Source organism: Scyliorhinus torazame, chromosome 9, assembly GCF_047496885.1.
Source record: "Scyliorhinus torazame isolate Kashiwa2021f chromosome 9, sScyTor2.1, whole genome shotgun sequence".
Taxonomy (NCBI): Eukaryota; Metazoa; Chordata; class Chondrichthyes; order Carcharhiniformes; family Scyliorhinidae; genus Scyliorhinus; species Scyliorhinus torazame.
In genome coordinates this window covers 55,553,096-55,577,066 of record NC_092715.1, presented here as the reverse complement: position 1 = coordinate 55,577,066, position 23,971 = coordinate 55,553,096, and the positions used below count along the sequence as shown (strand labels likewise).

The 23,971-nt window shown below is 47.6% G+C and overlaps 1 protein-coding gene across 3 annotated transcripts in view; it reads right to left on the bottom strand.

Annotated features, from left to right (window-relative positions):
* erbin (erbb2 interacting protein) overlaps positions 1 to 23,971 on the bottom strand; it is a 354,311-nt gene that overhangs the window by 7,212 nt on the left and 323,128 nt on the right. For all 3 annotated transcript variants that reach the window (XM_072515927.1, XM_072515929.1, XM_072515928.1), the window contains 4 exons: positions 22,141 to 22,263; positions 6,654 to 6,878; positions 3,320 to 3,412; positions 2,973 to 3,047 (listed from right to left, as the gene is read on the bottom strand). In XM_072515927.1, coding sequence (XP_072372028.1) covers positions 2,973 to 3,047; positions 3,320 to 3,412; positions 6,654 to 6,878; positions 22,141 to 22,263 — 516 coding nt within the window. The remainder of the gene's footprint in view (positions 1 to 2,972; positions 3,048 to 3,319; positions 3,413 to 6,653; positions 6,879 to 22,140; positions 22,264 to 23,971) is intronic.

Here is a 23,971-nt window from a genome sequence, read left to right as displayed (position 1 = left end):
AGTACGCACTTCCGATCAGCGAACCGATGAAACCGCACCAGCACCCCCCCGCGGCGGCTCGTTAGCCTTGGGCCTCCTCGCCAGCACTCTATGGGCCCCTTCCAGCTCCAGGGGCCCCTGTTAGGACCCCGCTTCCATCAGCGAGTTTAACATGGTGACCACATAGGCCCCCACGTCCGACCCCTCCAACCCCTCCGTGAGGCCCAGGAGCCGCAGATTCTTCCGCCTCGACCGATTCTCCATCTCCTCGAACCGTTCCTGCCATTTCTTGTGGAGCGCCTCGTGCACCTCCACCTTTACCGCTCGGCCCAAGATCTCGTCCTCGTTATCTGAGATCTTTTGTCAGACCTCGCGGATCGCCACCCCCTGGGCCGTCTGGGTCTCCAGCAGTTTATCAATAGAAGCCTTCATCTGCTCCAGCAGGTCCACTTTGAGCTCCCTGAAGCAGCGCTGGATAACCTCCTGCTGCTCCTGCGCCCACTGCATCCACGCTGCCTGGTCCCCGCCCGCTGCCATCTTGCTCTTCTTCCCTCGCACTTTCTTTGGGTTCACCACCACATTTTTAGTCGCCCCGCTCCTGGTCCAAGCCATACACTGTCGGGGGAATGTTGCAGTCTTCTTCCCACACCGGGAAATGGCGAAGAAATGCCGTTGGGGGCCCTGAAAAGAGCCCAAAAGTCCGTTCCAAGCGGGAGCTGCCGAACTTGCGACTTAGCTCTGCATAGCCGCAACCGGAAGTCAGATTGCAGCAATCATTGAGGTATCTCCCTGTCGGACATCGTGGGAGAAGTGCTTTGCTTGTGTTGCCCTTATCAGGCTACATGTCCTGGCTGAACACATCTAACCCGAATACCAGTGTGATTTCCAAGTGGAAGATCTAAAATTGATAAGATCTTCTGCAGCAGGAAGAGAAAAGCTGTGAAATGAAATGAAAATCGCTTATTGTCACAAGTAGGCTTCAAATGAAGTTACTGTGAAAAGCCCCTAGTCGCCACATTACGGCGCCTGTTCGGGGAGGCTGGTACGGGAATTGAACCGAGCTGCTGGCCTGCCTTGCTCTGCTTTCAAAGCCAGCGACTTAGCCCTGTGCTCAACAGCCCCTGTGAAGAAAGGAGACCGCTATATATTGCTTCATCGATCTCGCCAAGGCACTGAACCATGGGAAAGTGGAAGTGGTCTATTTAAGCTATCGGAGAAAGTTGGCTTCCCGCCAAAACTGCTATGGTTGTATTTCCATAACAACATGATGGGTGAGGGTCAGCTGTGACAAGGAAACATTGGAACGACTTGAAATCCACAGTGGGGTCAAACACGGGTGTGTTCCATTTGAAGTCGGCACAGCTAACAGAGTGGGGGATGTAAAGCAGTCTAGGGTTGGCAGACCAAAGGATGCAAGAGGGAAGACCAGATTGGAGAAGCTGCCACAGTAGGGTGGACAGAAGCCCTGGAATGATTTGAAAACAGGGATTTTAAGTTTGATAGCTTGGGAGACAGGAAATAATTTTTGGACAGCAAAGATAAGGGTGAGGAGAAGAAGAGGTATTATCCGTAGAACAGAATCTGTGTGACTGAGTTTAGGACACATTTGTGTTTTTGAAGGGTGGAAAGCCAACAAGGATACTGAAACAATCAGTGGCTTAGGGTGTAAGATAGGGGGTAGGGCTTAAAGTCATTGTAGATTAACAAGGATCTTGTTATTTGGCAAACTGTGGGTTGAACAACACAATCAACGTTTTGCACAGTTGGGAAGGGGATGGAATCAATAGTTTGACAATGGAATTTGTAGCTTCAATTTTCCCAGCGTTAAGCTGGAAGAAATTTCCAAGGCCAGACAGCAAGTAGGTGGCCATGGGAATTGGTCAAGATGTACAGCTGGATGTTATTGACATACGTACAAAAGTTGACTTTGTGCAGGTGGAGAATGTCACCAGAGGGACATACCTCAGAAAAAGACAAGGACCAAGTGTAAATCTCTGGTGGACTCCAAGAGCGGCTGATCCGCCAATGAGAGAGACTGATCCGCCAATGGGAGAGACTGATCCGCCAATGGGAGAGACTGATCCGCCAATGGGAGAGACTGATCCGCCAATGGGAGAGACTGATCCGCCAATGGGAGAGAAGACATAGCTGGGGCTCACAGGTGGAACTGTACCATGCAAGAGCCATCCCATGGAGCTGAGCAATTGAGGCAAGGCAATGGCGGAGGATGGTGTTCTTGATGCCGTCAATTGCAGTGGAAAAGTCAAGGAGGACAGGAGAGATAATATTGTAACTTTAGTCAGACAGAATGTTATTCGCAACTTTCTTCATGGAATTATCAGTTCTATGAACAGGACAGAAGCAGGACTGACAAACGTTGGACTTTTGTGAGAGACTGACATAAAACAAGCTGGATGACAATGACACAAATGAGAAAAAATGTAACTTAAAAATGGGTTGTTAGCTGGACAGAACAGATGGGTCAAGTGTTGAATTTTTGAGTAAGGAGCTGATGAAGGATCGTATCTGAGGACCGGATTTATGGCCCAAAAGCATGGGGACCATGAGCTGAACAAGGAGGGAGTAATTGTGGAAACAAAGGGTGGTCCTTATTGAAGAAGCAAGCTTGGAGAGGGTGCGGCTAAGAGGAAAACATGAGATTAAGGATTGCCAATAAGATGGTTGGGACCATGTGGATGAGGGAAACAAGGTGACAGCAGTCGTAACTACGACTTAAATGGTCTTAATATTGTCAATAAAAATAATTCATGTATTCTTTGCACCTGGTATTGGAGACAAGGGCGTAGAGCAGAGGGAAAAGGGATTTGATAAGGCAGTTCATCCGTTGCTCCGCAAGGGAGCTTTGGTTTTCCTTACCCTTGATGATGATCCTAGAATAGTGGGGAGGGAGGCACAGTGACATTCATCGTGGCTGAACCAAATGTGATGACAGACAAGACCAGTGATTTAAAAAATAAAGAAATGGAATTTACCTGAACTATTTTATCTCCAGGCTGCAGCAGTTTCGAAGCTGGCCCTTCTGGTTGAACTCTAGTTACAAATATGCCCTAAATATTGAATAAAGATCAAGAGGTGTAAAACACACTTTTCTATTATCTTAAATACTTACAAGGAAACACACTAATAGGACTCATGGTAATAAACTGTGTCATTGAATGTGTACAATTTGGAAGATTGGTAATTCTAAATGGAACATGGTTCGTGATTTTTGAAAATTTACTGTAATTACTTAAATGACCAAAAGTTAACATGTGGTGAGTTCATTCTCCTCTTAGGTGGTCAATGTCTAGCTGAAGTAATAAGATAGTTAAATACTCACATTATCATCAGGTCTGAAGGGGTTCCCTCGACCTCCAATACCTCCAGATATACTGAAACCCAGCTCAGGATTCTTATCTATTCTAACATGCATCTGGAAAAGCAGGAAAAAGGAAACAACCCGTAATTAAATCGAGATACTTTGCCGTTACTTAAGTTGGCATCTGTAATTCAAACTGAGAGGGGAGGGAGAAAAACAAAAAGTAGATTCAAATCTTTTTCACATTTGTACCTCTGAGTTTTGGATACGTCTCACCTGCATGCTGGGAATTAAAGTGTGCGCTTCTCGAAGAGATAATGATGCTAATTATTGAACACTTTGGCAGTTTCAACCCAGTTCCCGCTGGAAGAGAGCTTTTCTAGCTCATGGGTTTTCCACAATTTTCATAAATATTTCTAAAGCAAATTTTACTGACTGGCAGTCGTACAGTTTACTTTAAATTGTGGACTTGGTTTAACTGTTAACACTCATCTGTCAGCAATCTGTGGGTTGGCACGGTAGCACAGTGGTTAGCACACAGCTCCAGGGTCTCAGGTTTGATTCCTGGCTTGGGTCGCTGTCTGTGCGGAGTTTTCACCTTCCCCCCCGTATCTGCGTGGGTTTCCTCCGGGTGCCACGGTTTCCTCCCACAGTCCGAAGATGTGCAGGTTAGGTGGATTGGCCATGATCAATTGCCCTTAGTGTCCAAAAAAGGTTAGGTGGGGTTACTGGGTTATGGGGATAGGGTGGAGGTGTGGGCTTAAAGTAGGATGCTCTTTCCAAGGGCCGGTGCCGACTCGATGGGCCAAATGGCCTCCTTCTGCACTGTCACTTCTATGATTCTAAAGTAGGACTTCCTCCATTGATCGAGGCAGTAGAGTGTGGCACTGTTGGATAAAGTCTGTGCTTTAGATCATATAACAAAAGAAGGATCTGTCCATGATGTTTCAGGTGGATTTTAAAAATCCCATTTGACTACTCGGAGAAATAGGGGAGATTTCCCACCTTTCTGACCAATATTTCTACTTCAGTTCAGAAGCACCAAGCACACTTGGACTTGGTTCCTCATCACATTGCTATTTGTGGGCTTCTGCTGCTCGCTAGCAATCTCAAATCAACACCAGTCAGCTCTCCCCCTCATAGGGAAAAGCAGCCTATGGTCATCTGCGACTATGGTGATTTTACTTTTTAAACTTTACTAGTGACATCATGCAACTACAGCTGGTATAAAGTCACTGGGTAGAATAGACACTGCATTTGTCAGTACCATAGCGGGAGAGAAAAGCAGCATTAAAGCCGTTGGCACCAATAGCAGAGAACAAGGGCGGCACAGCGGTTAGCACTGTTCCCGCACAGCACCAGGGACCCGGATTCAATTCCGGTCTTGGGTGACTGCCTGTGAGTAGTTTGCACTTTCTCCTAGTGTCTGCGTGGGTTTCCTCCCACAGTCCAAAGATGCGTAGATTAGATGGGGTTATGGGGATAGGGTGGGGGAATGGGCCTAGGTACGGTGCTCTTTCAAGAGGGTTGGTGCTGACACATCGGGCCAAATGGCCTCTTCTGCACTGTAGGGACTTTATGATTCTATTCTATCAACCATTGGGAACATTGAAAAACCAAAATGGCAAGGGGCGGGTCCCACAGGTGGCCATACTCTCAGAGCCCACCCTGCCAGCAACTTAAGTTTAAAAAAAAAAAAATCAGGGCGCCATTTTTAAAGGCCGCTCAGTGCACAAAGGTTCATAAGGAACCCCCCCCGCCCTCTCCCCCCAATGCCCGGGCATGACTGTCTCCTCCCAAAGTGATGCATTCACCCGAGTTCCTCTGGGAGGTTTGCCTGCCATGTGCACGTCGTGCGAGACCAGTTGTAATTCAAACTTGTCTGCTCTCACGTCAGCGCAAATGTATTCTCTTAGATATTGGGGGGCGGGATGATTCAAGCGTAGAGGCTGAATGAGATGTTAATGTATTATAATGATGTTCCTGATGTAGAACGCCAGGAATCCCATTATGTCATTGGTGGAAGGGAGGGACAACCACGTCGCGCTTTTATTTGCCGTGAAATGTGATTTGGCCAATCGCGGCCAATGAAGACGGACGTGGAAAGTTCCACCTCCCTTGTCTGAATATTAAAGGTCATGAAGGGCTTGAATTTATTTTAAAATTTAAGTTTGAATGACACCTTGAAGAAACTCGGGGGGGGGGGGGGGGGGGGGGGGAGAACGTGGAGACTTCGGATAGCTAATTAGTATTTTTAGATGGATACAAAGTCCATGTTATTCATGTTGTCATGTAGATGGGCTTTAAGAATCAACAGAAAGTCATTGTAAGATTGGGATGGCAGGTTTCTGAAGATATCCGTGATCCTCAGACAGGTCAGTTTGCAGGAGGGCAGGGTCGAGGTCCGAGGTGAGGGCCGGAGGCCCAGAGCGGGGGCCGAGGGAAGGGAGAGCGGGGTTCGAGGGCAGGGAGAGCGGGGGCCGAGGGCAGGGAGAGCAGGGGCCGAGGGCAGGGAGAGCAGGGGCCGAGGGCAGGGAGAGCAGGGGCCGAGGGCAGGGAGAGCAGGGGCCGAGGGCAGGGAGAGCAGGGGCCGAGGGCAGGGAGAGCAGGGGCCGAGGGCAGGGAGAGCAGGGGCCGAGGGCAGGGGCCGAGGGCAGGGAGAGCAGGGGCCGAGGGCAGGGAGAGCAGGGGCCGAGGGCAGGGAGAGCAGGGGCCGAGGGCAGGGAGAGCAGGGGCCGAGGGCAGGGAGAGCAGGGGCCGAGGGCAGGGAGAGCAGGGGCCGAGGGCAGGGAGAGCAGGGGCCGAGGGCAGGGAGAGCAGGGGCCGAGGGCAGGGAGCGGGGACCGAGGGCAGGGAGAGTGGGGGCCGAGGGCAAGGGCCGAGAGCAGGAGCCGAGAGCAGGAGCCGAGGGCCGAGAGCAGGAGCCGAGAGCAGAATCTCCGCCTTTCAGCTAGGGGATTGGAAATGACTGGAAAAGGGAAGCTAGCCATGGGGAGCTGGAAATAGTTTTGGACTGGTACCTGGAGAATGAAGCATCCACTTAGGGCACAGAATTAATAAAGTAAAAACACAGTGGGGGTTTTTTCTTCATGTTACAAGTTAAATGGGGAGTTTTTCTGTAGTTGCTTGTTGAATAATGTTCAGACAATGTTGCTTTAAATTTTCTTTAATACTGTAAAAGCCTTAAAATCTGAACTTCCGTTGTGTGGTTCTTCCAGTCAGTCTGGAATTCTCAAAGAAATGGAAATTCAAATATCTTTTTACAAGTTATCAGTCTCTATGGGGGTTGTAGCAAGGCCAAGGAAAGAAAAAATTGGGGAAATATTAAGAGAAAGATCGCACAATTCGTTCTTACCTCATGCTGTACAATATCACGGCCTTGTCTCATCAGATGGCTCGTTGATGCGCCTTGTGTTGGACAGCATGGTGGTTGGTGCGATACTTTTAGCATTAAATAATCAATCAGCTGCTCTCTAGAAGGATGTCTCCCAATAGTTGCTTGAGACATTGCGTGATGTGGCTGGTTGCAGTTTATCGGAACTCTTGAAGATTGGTACATTTGGCCATTTGTCAAAGGCACCTAAGTAGCAAAGAAAACGTCAAAACACTTGCTTCAAACTTACAGTTTTCAAAGATTTCTGAGTGCATTTGTGATCAGGTTTCTGAGATTTTTGAGAATAGATCACTCAGCTAATCTATTTTACATCATCACCTTGAGTCACTTTCGGGACTCAAATCAGTGTCATCTCCATCACTTTCTACCTTGAATCCATATTTCTTAACTCAAGAACAGATCCGATCCCCTGCTGAATACTTCAGCGCCGTATTTATTGCACTAGATGTCAGTTTCATAAAGCAGACAGCTTTAAGACGACCAGGTTTTGCATATTTATCAACCAAAATATGAACAAAAACAAGAACAAGTCATTAAATATATACAAGGGTGGGGATCATGTGATGTGACGTGGAAGCGGCTGCGTTTTTGCAAGCTCCGGCTCTGCACAACTTTTAATTTCTTTCCATCCTTGTTCAATTTCTTTTGGTCATGTCTTGGTTTATGTAGTTTACGCTGTGTCCTGGGAATGGTTAGTCGGTGAATCTGCAAGATGGAGCAGAATATGAATGTTTAAATCCTCACTTCTTCGTGCCGGCTGGATGGAGTTGGGGCACAGTCCTGCCTTTATGGCGCAGTTGCTATTGAGTGGCTCCCGCCCTGACGGAGCGGCGTGTGGTGACGGCCAATTCCCGCCCTGATGGTGCGGCGTGCGTTGACGCGGCGTGCATCGACAAGACGATTCTCGCCCTGACGGTGCAGCGTGCGTGGACAGACGATTCTCGCCCTGACAGTGCGGCGTGCATCGACGGATGATTCTCGCCCTGACGGTGCGGCGTGCGTCGACGGTGCGGCGTGCGTCGACGGACGATTCTCGCCCTGACGGTGCGGCGTGCGTCGACGGTGCGGCGTGCGTCGACGGACGATTCTCGCCCTGACGGTGCGGCGTGCGTCGACGGACGATTCTCGCCCTGACGGTGCGGCGTGCGTGGACAGACGATTCTCGCCCTGACGGTGCGGCGTGCATCGACGGATGATTCTCGCCCTGACGGTGTGGCGTGCATCGACGGACGATTCTCGCCCTGACGGTGCGGCGTGCGTGGACGGACAATTCCCACCCTGACGGTGCGGCGTGCGTCGACGGACGATTCTCGCCCTGACGGTGCGGCGTGCGTCGACGGACGATTCTCGCCCTGACGGTGCGGCGTGCGTGGACAGACGATTCTCGCCCTGACGGTGCGGCGTGCATCGACGGATGATTCTCGCCCTGACGGTGCGGCGTGCGTCGACGGACGATTCTCGCCCTGACGGTGCGGCGTGCGTGGACGGACGATTCTCGCCCTGACGGTGCGGCGTGCGTGGACGGACGATTCTCTCCCTGACGGTGCGGCGTGCATGGACGGACGATTCTCGCCCTGACGGTGCGGCGTGCGTGGACGGACGATTCCCGCCCTGATGGTGCGCCGCGTGTCGACGGGCGAGTCCCAGCTTGACGGTGCGGCGCGTGTCGATGGGTGAGTCCCAGCCTGACGGTGCGGCGTGCATCGACAGACGATTCCCGACCTGACAGTGCGGCGCGCGTCGACGGAGAATTTCCACCCTGATGGTGCGCAGTGCATCGACAGACGATTCCCGCCCTGACGGTGCGGCGTGAGTCGACAGACGCTTCCCGGCCTGACGGTGCGGCGACGGACGATTCCCGCCCTGACGGTGCGGCGCGCGTCGACGGATGATTCCCGGCCTGACGGTGAGTCGACGGACGATTCCCGGCCTGACGGTGCAGCGCGCGTCGACGGATGATTCCCGGCCTGACAGTGCGGCGCGCGTCGACAGACGATTCCCGGTCTGACGTTGCGGCGCGCGTCGACAGACTCTCTTTCCAACAATCTGAGGTCCCTATCTGCTTCAAAAAGACAACCATCAACCCTGTACCAAAAAAAGGTCAAGCAGCGTGCCTTAATGACTATCGTCCAGTGGCTCTGATATCCATCATTATGAAGTGCTTCGAAAGGTTAGTCATGGCACGAATCAACTCCAGCCTCCCGGATTGCCTTGATCCACTACAGTTCATCCACTGCTGCAACAGGTCCACAGCAGACGCCATCTCCATGGCCCTGCACTCTACCCTGGAACACCTAGATAACAAAGACACCTATGTCAGACTCCTATTTATCGACTACAGCTCAGCTTTCAACACCATCATTCCTACGAAACCCATCTCCAAACTCCGTGGCCTTGGCCTCGGCTCCTCCCTCTGCGACTGGATCCTGAACTTTCTAACCCACAGGCCACAATCCGTAAAGATAGGCAACAACACCTCCTCCACGATCATCCTCAACACCGGTGCCCCACAAGGCTGTGTCCTCAGCCCCCTACAATACTCCTTATACACCTATGACTGTGTGGCCAAATTCCCCTCCAACTCGATTTTCAAATTTGCTGATGACACCACCGTAGTGAGTCGGATTTCAAACAATGACGAGACAGAGTACAGGAATGAGATAGAGAATCTGGTGAACTGGCGCGATGACAATAATCTCCCTCAATGTCAACAAAACGAAGGAGATTGTCATCGACTTCAGGAAGCGTAGTGGAGAACATGCCCCTGTCTACATCAATGGGAACGAAGTAGAAAGGGTCGAGAGCTTCAAGTTTTTAGGTGCACAGATCACCCATAACCTGCCCTGGTCCCCCCATGCCGACACTATAGTTAAGAAAGCCCACCAGCGACTACTTTTCAGGAGACTAAGGAAACTTGGCATGTCAGCTACGACCCTCACCAACTTCTACAGATGCACCATAGAAAGCATTCTTTCTGGTTGTATCACAGCTAGGTATGGAGCCTGCTCTGTCCAAGACAGCAGGAAACTACAAAAGGTCATGAATATAGCCCAGTCCATCACGCAAACCAGCCTCCCATCCATTGAGTCTATAATTCCCACTGCCTCGGAAAGGCAGCCAGCATAATTAAGGACCCCACGCACCCCGGACATACTCTCTTCCACCTTCTTCCGTCAGGAAAAAGATACCAAAGTTTGAGGTAACGTACCAACCGACTCAAGAACAGCTTCTTCCCTACTGCCATCAGACTTTTGAATGGACATACCTCGTATTAAGTTGATCTTTTCTCTACACCTTGCTATAACTGTAACAGCATATTCTGCAGTCTCTCCTTCCTTCCCTATGTACGGTATGCATTGCTTGTACAGCATGCAAGAAACAATGATTTTCACTGTATACTAATACATGTGACAATAATAGATCAAATCAAAAGACGATTCCCGCCCTGACGGTGCGGCGACGGATGATTCCCACCCTGACGGCGCGGCATCCGGCGACGGACGATTCCCGCCCTGACGGCGCGGCGACGGACGATTCCCGCCCTGACGGCGCGGCATCCGGCGACGGACGATTCCCGCCCTGACGGCGCGGCATCCGGTGACGGACGATTCCCGCCCTGACGGTGCGTCAACGGACGATTCCCGCCCTGACGGTGCGGCGACGGACGATTCCCGCCCTGACGGTGCGGCGACGGACGATTCCCGCCCTGACGGTGCGTCGACGGACGATTCCCGCCCTGATGGCGTGGCATCCGGCGACGGACGATTCCCGCCCTGACAGTGCGGTGACGGATGATTCCCACCCTCACGGTGCGGCGACGAATGATTCTCGCCCTGACGGTGCGGTGACGAATGATTCTCGCCCTGACGGTGCGGTGACGAATGATTCTCGCCCTGACGGCGCGGCGACGAATGATTCTCGCCCTGACGGTGCAGTGTGCGTCGACAGACTATCCTCGCCCTGACTGTGCAGTGTGCGTCGACAGACTATTCTCGACCTGACGGTGCGGCGTGCATTGACGGAGAATTACCGCCCTGACGGTGCGGCGGTGGATGATTCTCGCCCTGACGGTGCGGCGACGAATGATTCTCGCCCTGACGGTGCAGTGTGCGTCGACAGACTATTCTCAACCTGACGGTGCGGCGTGCATTGACGGAGAATTACCGCCCTGACGGTGCGGCATGCGTCGATGGACAATTCCCGCATGGATGAGGGGTGGAGCGTGGGAGTTGGTAGGGTTTGTTTGTATTGGCTGTGATCGAGGAAGGTCCCCCCAGTTAGAGCTAACCAGTTTCGGGAGTTCTTTCTCCATTTACCTTCCTTTTGATTTGGATTCACAGCATCCATGTTTTTTTCTTTTTAGACCCAAACAGACTGAATGTTATAGGACGGTTATCTCGCTGTCCCAGGTCTGGAAGGGAGTTGGATTGCGTTATAGATATCAGTAATTCCCCATTAGCTCTGGGTTCTCAGGTTTTTTTATTCCTGTTATTTTTCTTTGAAGCTTTGGGTATGAGTTGACTCTGTGCTGTTGATTGTATCCTGCTTTGGTGCAGACAGGTCTTGTATTCATGGAGGGAACACATTGGGGATATTGTCTCCAACTCATGCGGTCTGATTCGTTCCTTTGCTTGTACTAACTTATGTGCAGTACCTGTTTTGCATTTTAATACTGTGGCTTTTTTTCTCTTTTTGCTTCAATGTGATATTTGTAAAAAAAATTAAAACTTCAATAAAAATACATTAAAAAATATACAAGGGAAGTCTGATTACATTGCTCGCTTTCACTTGTAGAAAACATGCCTCTGCTCCACTCTCTCAACAGTGACACAGCTAATTAAGAACTCAAAGATGTGGGAAGATTGTGGGCAAGAGCTCAGATCATGGGAATGAACTCCGATCATTCCGATCAAATGGTGCTTCGTGCGTCAGCGCACTGGACTCATTTGTTCCACCAAGATTAATGCAGTCTGCTGTAAACAATTACATAACATTCTCCCCCCCCACAATTACATAACATTCTACCCCTCTCTCTTTCCTCCTCCTCCCCCCCCCCCCCCCCCCAAAGAAAAGCACAATACCAAGAATCAGGACATGAAAACATAACTGCAACTGACACATTGGTGTATTTACTGGTTGATACCAATTAAAAAACAAAACCTCTTTTCCAAAGTCATCTTTCGCCACAAAAATTAGTGAGTAATTTAAACATTGAACTCCTCCCAAAACACACTTGGTAAAGATGCCATGTGCTTCAGCTGTACACACCAGAAGGGTACAGTTTTGCAGCCCAGGCAACAGGGACGGCAAACCTCAACAGAAGTTTGGGGGCGCCAACAGGAGAAGAAAGTTAACTTTTTCAGCACATATATTTACAGGTGCAAATATCTGAAAGTTATTTAAGGAACTGCATAAGGGGCAGAAAAATGCAGCAAGTTATAACATATTTTGAAATGAAAAAGCATTACAATAAGTCTAGAAAGGCTTTGGAACTAATGATTTAAAATATTTCTTAATCAATATTCCCCAGGCTTCCAGAAGAACAAATGTTTTTGTATCCAGGTTATAGAATCATTTTAAAATTGCTGCCTCTACATTATATTGTTAAAACATCCATTTCAATAACACTGAACTCCGGTCTTCTAATGTTCTGTGCCAGGCATGCAACAGCTCCAAGATTTTAGTTGTGTTAACAATCCTTCCAGGAAAATCAGTAGAACCTGGGTGACTTCTGCTGTAATTTGAACGGCCTTTTTCTCAATGTATAAATGACACACAGCGCTTAATATCACTAGAGAAATTGGACGAAGGAAAATCAAACCATTTAGGCACAAAAGAGAATGTAAGCAGGCAAGTAGATAAAACAAACCAATAGGAAATAAATCACAATGAAGAGTATCAACAAAATGGGAAATAAGTAAATCCATAACGCAATTAGAAGGACAATAACTGGGGGGAAAATACAGGAAATATTCAGGTCCAGCAGCAGCTTTGGGTGGATGTTTCAGGTCTGTGACCTTTCAACAGGATAGTTGTTAGAGATGTAATAGATTTTGATCTAGATGTGGGTGGGACACGGACAATGGGAATGTAAAAGAGTGAAAGGCAGGAAACATTGAATGGCAAAAGATTTAGTCTTACAGGGCTAAAGGGAATGGTGGTGGGACAAGTAAAGAAAGGGCTATAATGGAATGTGGTTGGCTGGAGCTGATTTGCGGACATTTGAAAAGACAGAATTGCCTGGATTTTCATCCTGGAGCTGTGTAGGGGTAAGTCAGGAAAATTACAGGCTTGGCCCACCTACTTTGGGAGAAATGTGCCCATAAAGGCAGATCTTCATTGCTGGATGGAGGGGGCAGGTGCGAGCTTGAGTCAGCCAATCGACCGGGGGTAAATTGAAAAGACAGCCAGAAGCTGTGGTGTGCCAAGGGGAGCTGCTTAAAAGGCCCACTTTTTAGCTGTGGGACTCTGCCCCAGTTAAAATAAAATACGAAGGTCCTCCATCCCTCACCCTCCCTTCATCCCCAAGCATTCTCAATCGATGTCCCCTCATGCACCCCACCCACCCCCTGGAGGATAGCAAATGTTGTCCCCTTGTTCAAGAAGGGTAGTAGAGACAACCCCGGTAACTATAGACCAGTGAGCCTTACTTCTGTTGTGGGCAAAGTCTTGGAAAGGTTTATAAGAGATAGGATGCATAATCATCTGGAAAGGAACAATTTGATTAGAGATAGTCAACACGGTTTTGTGAAGGGTAGGTCGTGCCTCACAAACCATATTGAGTGATTTGAGACGGTGACCAAACAGGTGGATGAGGGTAAAGCAGTTGATGTGGTGTATATGAATTTCAGTAAAGCGTTTGATAAGGTTCCCCACAGTAGGCTATTGCAGCAAATACGGAGGCATGGGATTCAGGGTGATTTAGCTGTTTGGATCAGAAGCTGGCGAGCTGGAAGAAGACAAAGGGTGGTGGTTGATGGGAAATGTTCAGACTGGAGTCCAGTTACTAGTGGTGTACCACAAGGATCTGTTTTGGGGCCGCTGCTGTTTGTCATTTTTATAAATGACCTGGAGGAGGGTGTAGAAGGATGGGTGAGTAAATGTGCAGATGACACTAAAGTCGGTGGAGTTGTGGACAGTGCGGAAGGATGTTACAGGTTACAGAGGGACATAGATAAGCTGCAGAGCTGGACTGAGAAGTGGCAAATGGAGTTTCATGCAGAAAAGTGTGAGGTGATTCATTTTGGAAGGAATAACAGGAAGACAGAGTACTGGGCTAATGGTAAGATTCTTGGTAGTGTGGATGAGCAGAGAGATCTCGGTGTCCATGTACATAGATCCCTGAAAGTTGCCACCCAGGTTGAGAGGGTTGTTAAGAAGGCGTACGGTGTGTTAGCTTTTATTGGTAGAGGGATTGAGTTTCGGAGCCATGAGGTCATGTTGCAGCTGTACAAAATTCTGGTGCGGTCACATTTGGAGTATTGCGTGCAATTCTGGTTGCCGCATTATAGGAAGGATGTGGAAGCATTGGAAAGGGTGCAGAGGAGATTTACCAGAATGTTGCCTGGTATGGAGGGAAGATCTTATGAGGAAAGGCTGAGGGACTGGAGGCTGTTTTCGTTAGAGAGAAGGTTAAGAGGTGACTTAATTGAGGCATACAAGATGATCAGAGGGTTAGACAGGGTGGACAGTGAGAGCCTTTTTCATCGGATGGTGATGTCTAGCATGAGGGGACATAGCTTTAAATTGAGGGGAGATAGATATAGGACAGATGTCAGAGGTAGGTTCTTTACTCAGAGAGTAGTAAGGGCGTGGAATGCCCTGCCTGCAACAGTAGTGGACTCACCAACACTAAGGGTATTCAAATGGTCATTGGATAGACATATGGACGATAAGGGAATAGTGTAGATGGGCTTTAGAGTGGTTTCACAGGTCGGCGCAACATCGAGGGCCGAAGGGCCTGTACTGCGCTGTAATGTTCTATGAATACAGTACACGGTGCTCCAGATGTGGTCTCAACAATGCCCTGGACAACTGAAGCATAACCTCCCTACCTTTGTAGTAAATTCATTTTTGAGGGAGCAATTCATTTTGCAGTGTCCTTGTTAGGGGAGTGGGAGTGGCTTGGCGGTATTGTCGCTGGACTAGTAATCCAGAGACGCAGAGTTATGCTCCGGGGGCCCGGGATCGAATCCTACCATGGCAGATGGTGAAATTTGAATTCAAATAAAATCTGGAATTAAAAGTCGAAAGGTGACCATGAAACCATTGTCGATTGTCATAAAAACCCATCTGATGTAAGGAAATCTGTTGTCCTTACCTGGTCTGGCCTACATGCGACTCCAGATCCACAGCAATGTGGTTGACTCTTAAATGCAGGGATGGGCAATAGATGCTGGCCCAGCCAGCGATGTCCATAAATCATGGACTACAAAAAAATCTTGTAAAATCAGGGAGTTCCAATAGGAGTCCCCAAAATGTTAAGTGAAATGTCTCAGGGCAGCATTGTGGTGCAGTGCTCAGCATTGCTGCCTCACGGTGCCGAGGTCCCAGGTTCGATCCCGGCTCTGGGTCATTGTCCGTGTGGAGTTTGCACATTCTCCCCGTGTTTGCGAGGGTTTCACCCCCACAACTTACAACTGGGTAGGTGGATTGGCCGCAATAAATTGCCTCTTAATTGGAAAAAAACGAATTGGGCACTCCAAATTGATTTTTTAAAAAGTGAAATGTTTCTAAGAAAATCCTCAATTTGAGGACCATAAAAAATACATTACTGGAGAAATGCTCAACCCCAAATTAAATCTGTGTTTCAGCCATATTTATCAATTGCAATTTCAGTGATAGCACCTCTCAGCCTGCCTGATTATTCAAGTAGGCTTTCTATTTAAATCAATAAAACCCAGTTTAAAAAAAGAAAATCTTTTGATTTGATTTTGCAAAAATTAATATAATTTGAATTCTTCAGCTTCTGAGCTGAATGAGAAAATTGCTGTTGCTGGTCATTATTTATACCAGAACTTAAGGCTGTACTAAGTTTGCACTAAGTACAGCCAGCCCAAGAAGTTGAGTGAAGTTACATATTTCAAACGGTTTATAGAAAGCACTAAAAAGCTCAAAATGGCAAAACTGAAAACACTTGGTCAAAAACTGACATTTACAAAGTTAATATTTATAATCGAGTTATCTCCTTGACACACTTGTTTCGTCAGCGGTGAAGGAATGGTGCATACTGCTGATCGCAGAAAAAGCTGCAACAAAGTTGCATCAGGATTTAAAACACAGGTTACTCTATTCTAATGTTACTTTAAATTTGGTGCCTCCTACAAGGGATCTGTGGCTTGCAGATGCAAGGGCACACAGGCTGATTCATGAATCAGATTGAAGAAATCACAGTCAGCAAAGCAGGAAGTGAAAATCAGTGAATAGAGGAGCATAGAGTAGTTAAGATGAACATATTGCTGAGATTTCTTTTTTATTTCAGTATCTCTCGGTGTTCCTGCCCAAGTATATTTTTACGAAGGGTCAAGCGACTTATCTGTGGCTTTATTTGGGTTGGTAAGGCCCGGAGGTTTTGGAGGGGGGGGGTTCTCCAGAAGGGGAGGCAGGAAGGGGGTCTATCACTGCCAAACGTGGTGTACTATTATTGGGCAGCCAATGCGGAGGTAGCGTTGGGGTGGTGCAGGGACCCGGGAGTTCTCTGGGATCAGATGGAGTCAGGGTCATGTACGGGGACAGGTTTGGGGGTTTTGGTTGGCGCCGCCAAGGTACTCAAAGAACCCAGTGGTGCCCACGCTAAAAATATTTATGATGTGGAGATGCCGGCGTTGGACTGGGGTGAGCACAGTACAAAGTCTTACAACACCAGGTTAAAGTCCAACAGGTTTGTTTGGATGTCACTAGCTTTCGGAGCGCTGCTCCTTCCTCACCTGAGGAAGGAGCTGCGCTCCGAAAGCTAGTGACATCGAAACAAACCTGTTGGGACTTTAACCTGGTGTTGTAAAAATATTTAGGCAACTCTGCCAGTATTTTAAGTTGGGGCAGCTTCAAGGCTGGTTCCCATTTGTGCTAACCACCTGTTTGAGCCAGCAAGGCTAGATGCCACATTTGGTGCATTGGGAGAGAGGGCTGGAGAGAGTGGGGGATTTATTCTTGGAGGGGCGGTTTGCCAGCCTGGAGGAGGTGAAGGAGAAATTTGGGCGGTTAGGCTCGTACATGTTTAGATACCTCCAGGTGCAGAGCTTTGTTAAGAGTTTTTTTCAAATTTCTCGGTGGTGCCACCATCATCCCTATTGGAAAGGATTCTCTCCTGTTCAAGGTCGGAGGAGGGCAGTACATCCAGCATGTATGAGCGGATCATAGGGGAAGAGTTGAGCTCAGTGGAAGGAGTGAAAGCTAAATGGATGTAGGAATTGGGACCAAAACTGGAAGAGGTGTGTGGAGTGAGGGGCTGGGGAGGGTGAAAGCCACATCATCGTCTGTGAGCCTGATCCTTATCCAGTTAAAGGTAGTGCTATGAGTGCACCTCAATAAGCCAGGATGAGTCGTGTTTTTGAGGGGATAGAGAAAGCGTTGCTTGAGGGGCCGCACACCCACACGTTTTGATTCTGTTCTAAGCTGGTGGGTTCCTGGAGGTCCTTTTTCAACACCATGCCAGCGATCTTAAATATTTAGCTAGAGCCTTACCCTCTGATGGCTATTTTTGGGGTTTCAGATGTGCTGGAGTTTCGGGATGGATGCAGGGCTCGTAATTTAATCAAGTTTAAAGTGAATTGGACATTCGAAATTCTCCCTCTGTGTACCCAAACAGGCGTTTCGGGTACACTTTTCACAGGAACTTCATTGCAGTGTTAACGTAAGCCTACTTGTGACAATAAAGATTATTATTAAGGAGGGGCTAAAATTAGTCCAATACAAGGGCAAAGCAATCAAAAAATGCAAACTTAGGGGATCGCGATTTAGATCAGTTTCAGAGGTCTTTCGGCGCAGGGTAATTGTCCCACATAAGTTGAAGCTTCCTGTGCAGTCCTTGTGTGGGCACTTCCAAGGGGTCCCCCAGCGCTCCTTCCGGGGTACCTCCAGGGTACGACCCTCCAGGGAACAGAGGATCTAGCCCAATATTTTCAAGAATGATCAGGATTGAAGGTGCAGTTGCAGGCAGAGCTTTAGAAATGTTTTCACTGAAGGAAGAGTCGGGTTTTATTTAGGAAAAATTTAAAAATAGGAGATCTGAGACAACACTGGGAGAACTTTCCAGATCACTGGACAAAGCAAATTAAATTGAAGAGTGAGATACAGTGAAACCTTAATGAATCAAACTCTGATAAACAAAATTCTGCTTGTGCCAAAGTTATCAAAAAACAATGCTCACTCTGGGAATCAAGGTAACCGTTACTTTAATATTTCATGGATACCCTATTGAAAATATTTTCACTGTCTAAACATTAACAGTTTTTCTCCTAATATTGCAATTTACTTTTCCAGCTAGGCTTTGAATTGCATGTTTGCTTATTTAATTAACATATATATATATATATATATAATATATATATATATTATATATATGTATATTAGACATTATATTGTGGCAGTGTTCCATATCATCATTTGAGAACCCAACACCATGCTCCCTTAGGTAGGGGGATTACATTACGAAAGCGTTTTTAACCAAAGCCTTATAATGATGTTGAAAAATTATAACCTGGCATTAACTTACTGAAAAGGCTATCTGGAAGAAAGCAATAATCTCACTGGTTCTTTTCCTTCAAGAGGAGGAGGATCAATTCTCTCAGCCCATTTAAGTGTCTCTGGGATCAGACTCTCTTTACCTGAGGATTAAAGAAGTTATCCGAGAAGTGCTCCTAATTTGGTGCTGTCCCACAAAGGGGCTAGGATTATACCACAGTTACAAGAATGTGGTAGAATCTGGGTACTGTGACAAATAGCTCAGCTCCTAACCAAATGTCTTTTCACCAGTTACAAATCTGAAGTAATCACTGCTGACCCGAATGGGCACAGCTGCAACACAAGCTCAATACGGTCGAGAACAGAGCAATTCACATCACAAGATTCCCTGTCACTGTACTCAATAGCCACCCTCTTCACCAATAACACAGTACAGAACCATAGAAAGGTTAAGATGCAGAAAGAGGCCATTTAACCCATTGTGTCTGCGCTGGCCAAAAAACAGAAAAACAAAACTTGCCGCTCATTTTAATCCCTCTTTCCAGCACCTGGCCCGGAGCCTTGCAGGTTACAACACTTCAGATGCAAATCCAGGTACCTTTTAAATGAGTTGAGCATTTCAGCCACCAACTTAGGCCGTGAAATTCAGACACCCGCCAACTTCTGGGTGAAAATGTTTTCCCCTCATGTCCCCTCTAATCCTTCTATCCATTACTTTAAATCTATATATAAGTTACTTCGGCATCGGTTCACTCTCCTCGGATTGTTGGGTCAAGGGCAAGAAAGAGCAACAATGTTGTCAGGACACCATCATTTACTTCCCAGCTTACCTACATGTCACAGAATATCAAGGATTTGCAGTGATCCAACAGGAAGGCTCATCACCACCACCACCTTCTAAGAACAATAAGAATGGGGGCATCAGACTTCCGGTGACGGCGGGCGGGAGGCGGCCGCACAATGGAGGGCTCCCATTCGGGAACGGCATTATCGGGGCTTTAAGCCCGGTCCCAGGGTCTGCGGAGGTGGCAGAAGCAGGGGGAAGGCACGGAGGAGGCACAGTGAAGACACAGGAGGAAAAAAAGAACAAAGAAAAATGTCGAGGGTGAGCAAGAAAACGGCCGGAAAAAAAACAGCTGGAGGTTAGTCGGGGAGTGGAAAGGTCACTGCGGGGTCACCAGGAAAAATGGAGGCTGGAGCACCAGGGAAGGCCGCACTGCTTACGGCTGAAGAAATAACTAAGGTGATGGCTGCGGAATTTGAAAAGCAGTTGGCGCAGATTGCGAAATGCATGGAGACGGTGAGGAAGGAGATGAGGGCGGTTTTGAGTGTGCTGGTGGAGGAGGCGGTTTCCCTGGTGAGGACGGAGGTGGCGAGCGCAGTGGCGGAGGTGCGAGAGCAAGGGAGTGGAGGAGACGTTATTGCAGCACGGTGATCAACTTGCCTCGATGGGGAAAGAGATGCGGAAGGTGATGGATACTAACAAGGATCTGCGAGGAAAAATGGAAGATCTGGAAAACAGATCCAGGCGACAGAATTTGAGGATTGTGGGGCTGCCCGAAGGAGTTGAAGGACCGAAGCCGACTGAGTATTTTGCCGTGATGCTGGCAAAACTATTGGGGGAGGGGGAGGATACCTCCCGATATGAACTGGATCGGGCTCATCGGTCGTGGAGGCCTGTACCAAAGGCGAGTGAGCCGCCAAGGGCAGTGACTCTGTGCTTCCGTAGGTACAGGGTGAAGGAGAAGGTCCTGAGCTGGGCCAAGCAGAAGCGGGTGGTGCAGTGGGGTGGAGCTGGTATACGTGTATACCAGGACTTTACGGTGGAGCTGGCAAGGAGGCGGGCTGCCTTCAACCGGGTGAAGAGGGCACTGTACATTAGCAAGGTGCGGTGCGGCATTGTATATCCAGCGAAGCTGAGGGTGACTTACAAGCTCAGGGACTTTTATTTTGGAACGGCGGAAGCAGCGGAGGAGTTTGCGAAAGCAGAAGTACTGTGGCAGAACTGACAAATTGAGGAATGGCCATGTGCCGATGTAACCTCATGACTGTATTTTCTTCTTTTTTGTATCACTGCACGCGGGTGTAGAGATTAAAGGAGCCAACGTGGTATATATTTGGACAAGGGAAGGGACGGGACTTTCACTCGAAATGAGAGTTCTTTGGGGTGTAGGTGGATATGCGGGGTTTGTGTGCTAAAAGGGGCCCTTTGGGCTTACCTAGGGCCGGGCAAGTGGGAAAGGGACCCGGGTGGGGGCCTCCACGCTGGCCGGTTTAAGCCGGCCAGTGAACGGGAGTGAGGTGGGGGAGGGGCTGCGGCCATCGGAGCCTGGCAGAACAGGGTCCGAGTGGTCTCGCCGGGATGGAAAGTTGGGGGGAAGGAACAGAGGTTGGGAGGAGGAGTTTTACAAGAGGCAGTGGACGGGAGGAGCTGGAGACCTGCGGTGGGGGGGGGGGGGGGGGGGGAGCTGTGTAAGATTAATCCCGGATTCCTTTTTGTCATTTGTTTATGTAAACATGCGGGTTGAGGTTCAGGGGTTGGTGGGTTGATGGGATCGTTGTTATTATGGGGACTGACATATCTTGCTGATTATTGTTTATTGTTGATGGATGTAAATGTGGGAGAAAATGTGAAAAAGGAGAATAAAAAAAATTTAAAAAAAAAGAATGGGGGCATCAAGGTGGCCCAGTGGTTAGCACTGCTGCTTACGCCGCTGAGGACCCGGGTTTCGATCCCGACCCCGGCCCACTGTCCTTGTGGAGTTTGCACATTCTCCCCGTGTCTGCGTGGGTTTCACCCCCACAATGCAAAAATGTGCAGGTTAGGTGGATTGGCCACGCTAAATTGCCCCTTAATTGGAAAAAAATAATTGGGTAATCTAAATTTATATAAAAAAACAATTGAGAGTGGACACTAAAAGTTCAAAGAACGTTTAGAAGCTAATTTTCAATTAAACATGAGCGCCTACAGTCCTTGTTGCTTCACAGTCCAAATTTGTTTGCTGACGCGAGGAACAATTAGCTGAGGTTCTGTTCATGGTACTGGTTTGGACTGATATCTGTTCTACAACTCATTATGGTCTGCATATTTTGCAGTCATTTCCTTTGCAACTTGATCTGAAAGGAAAACCACTGTAAATAGATTTAATTTCGTTCTACAGCAAGGACACTTATTAACTAAATAATAAGCAACACTGATATCTGTAACCGTGTGTGACTTAATTACTTAGCTAGATAAGTGTGCAAGGATAAACATACGTGCAGAGCTCCAACGCTCTTCTAGCTGCAGGTTCAGTTGCATTCTAGTAGTGAATGGCTATGAGGTTAATGCATCTCAGGCAATGCAAAATGGCAACATATTTGCAGAACTAAAATCACAAATAGAGTTTCTAGCTAAACACAATGCCGGATTTTAAAAAAGCACCCATACCTTTATGACAAAACAGAATTCCTGATCAAGACCTGCCTAATTTAAGTCGAAATATTGAGAAGCTTTTTATTTAATAATTGTGATTAACCCCATTTGATCATTAAAAGTAAAATTGCAACTCATTTAGACAATGAATATGATGCGCATTGTGCCTCATTATCCCCTCTGAACTGAACTACAATGTAAAATGGAGCACAATATCACTGCTGCAACTACTTAAACCTGGTATACACAGCAAGGAAATTATGTACAGTACACAACATTAAAAAGGGTTGCAGCTTCTGATGAATTATGCTGTGAGACACTCTTACAGCTGATCACTTGTAGAGCACTTACTTTTCTCATGCTGTCTGGCGGAATATCCTTCATCACAAGCGTGCCAGATGAGTAATTCTGCTGACCAACAGCGAAGACATCATCTTGACTTGGGTCCCCGATACTGTTACCTTGTGATGGATACTGCAATGAAAAGGGGAAAACATAAACCACTTCGGACACTGATCATAGAGAACTGGTAAAATGACTGTCAGGTTTTATTTTTAAAATTACTCAAAGTTTTAGTTGAAGAAAAAGTTTATAGCCCAAGTTTAGCAAAAATAAAGTTGGTTCCTATCGTGTCATTCGAAAAGGAGCAGGATTGAAATAACAGGCCGACTGGATTAGAATCATTTTAGGTAGTGAGATAAGTAACTTTCAGGCCATGTGTAAATCAAGACTGCAGGAGCATAATTTCATTAATTTGACAAAAGCTAAGCAAGCAACAAAAGCCTAGGTTGAATGAGTGTTCTATTTCAAATATATATATTTATAAAAATAAATAATTTTGAACAGAATCACAGTCACTGCACATTCACAAAAAACAAGGAATGGGACAGGAAGATATTATACAATACACCTTTTCTATACACTCGCCACAGACGCGGTTTAGAAATAAAGCTCAATCAGTTAAGATAGAGGTGAGGAGAATTCATTTCTCTTGAGTGTCATTAGTTTTTGGAACTCTGTCGAAAGGTGATGGAAGCAGAATCTTTGAATATATCTAAGGCAGAGCCATAGAATTTACAGTGCAGAAGGAGGCCATTCTGCCCATCGAGTCTGCACCCGCACTTGGAAAGAGCACCCTACTTAAGCCCACGCCTCCACCCTATATCCAGTAACCCCACTTAAACTTTTTTGGACATGAAGGGCAATTTAGCATGGCCAATCCATCTAACCTGCACATCTTTGGACTGTGGGAGGAAATCAGAGAACCCGGAGGAAACCCAAGCAACCACGGGGAGAACGCGCAGACTCCGCACAGACAGTGACCCAAGCCGGGAATCAAACCTGGGACCTTGGAGCTGTGAAGCAACTGTGCTACCGTGCTGCCCAGAGGTAAACAGATTCTTGACAAGCAAGGGGGATGCAGGAATATTGAGTTCAGTTTGCAATCAGATCAGCCATAATCCTATTGAATGGTGGAGCAGACTCACGGGGCCAAGTGGATTGGGTTTTGTTTATTGTCACGTGTACCAAGGTACAATGAAAAATATTTTTCTGCGAGCAGCTCAGCAGATCATTAAGTAGGCTACTCCTGCTCAAAATTCGTACGGTTATATGTTCATATGTACATGCCTTTATGAAGAAATTGTGCAGTAAAGTTAATCATTTTAGTTTCTCTTTTTAAAATTTTTCCAACTAAGGGGCAGTTTTAGTGTGGCCGATCCACTACCCTGCATAACTTTGGATTGTGGGGGTAAGATTCACGCACAAACGGGGAGAATGCACAAACTCCACATGGACGGTGATCGGCGTCCAGGACTGAACCCAGGTTCCCGGCGCCGTGAGGCAGAAGTGCTAACCACTGCACCACCGTGCCGCCCGATCATTTCAGCTTCATGCCAAATAGGTCAAAAGAGACAAGAACTTTCAAAATGTGAATACTGAAAGGAACATCAGCATTTCCAAATACTGCATTTCAGAGTGGGTTGTTTCCTTTACATAGGACATTGGAAAGTTCAGATTATATCTCTGCTAATTTAGATAATTTCTGACTGGGGAGCAATAAGGATCCTCCTATGGGCCCCATCTCTGGCTGGACATGGTGGGTATCAGCCAGATTTCACAATCCCGATTGCTATTCAATGATCCTCATTGGAAAATGCACTTATGGGGACATTAGTTGAGT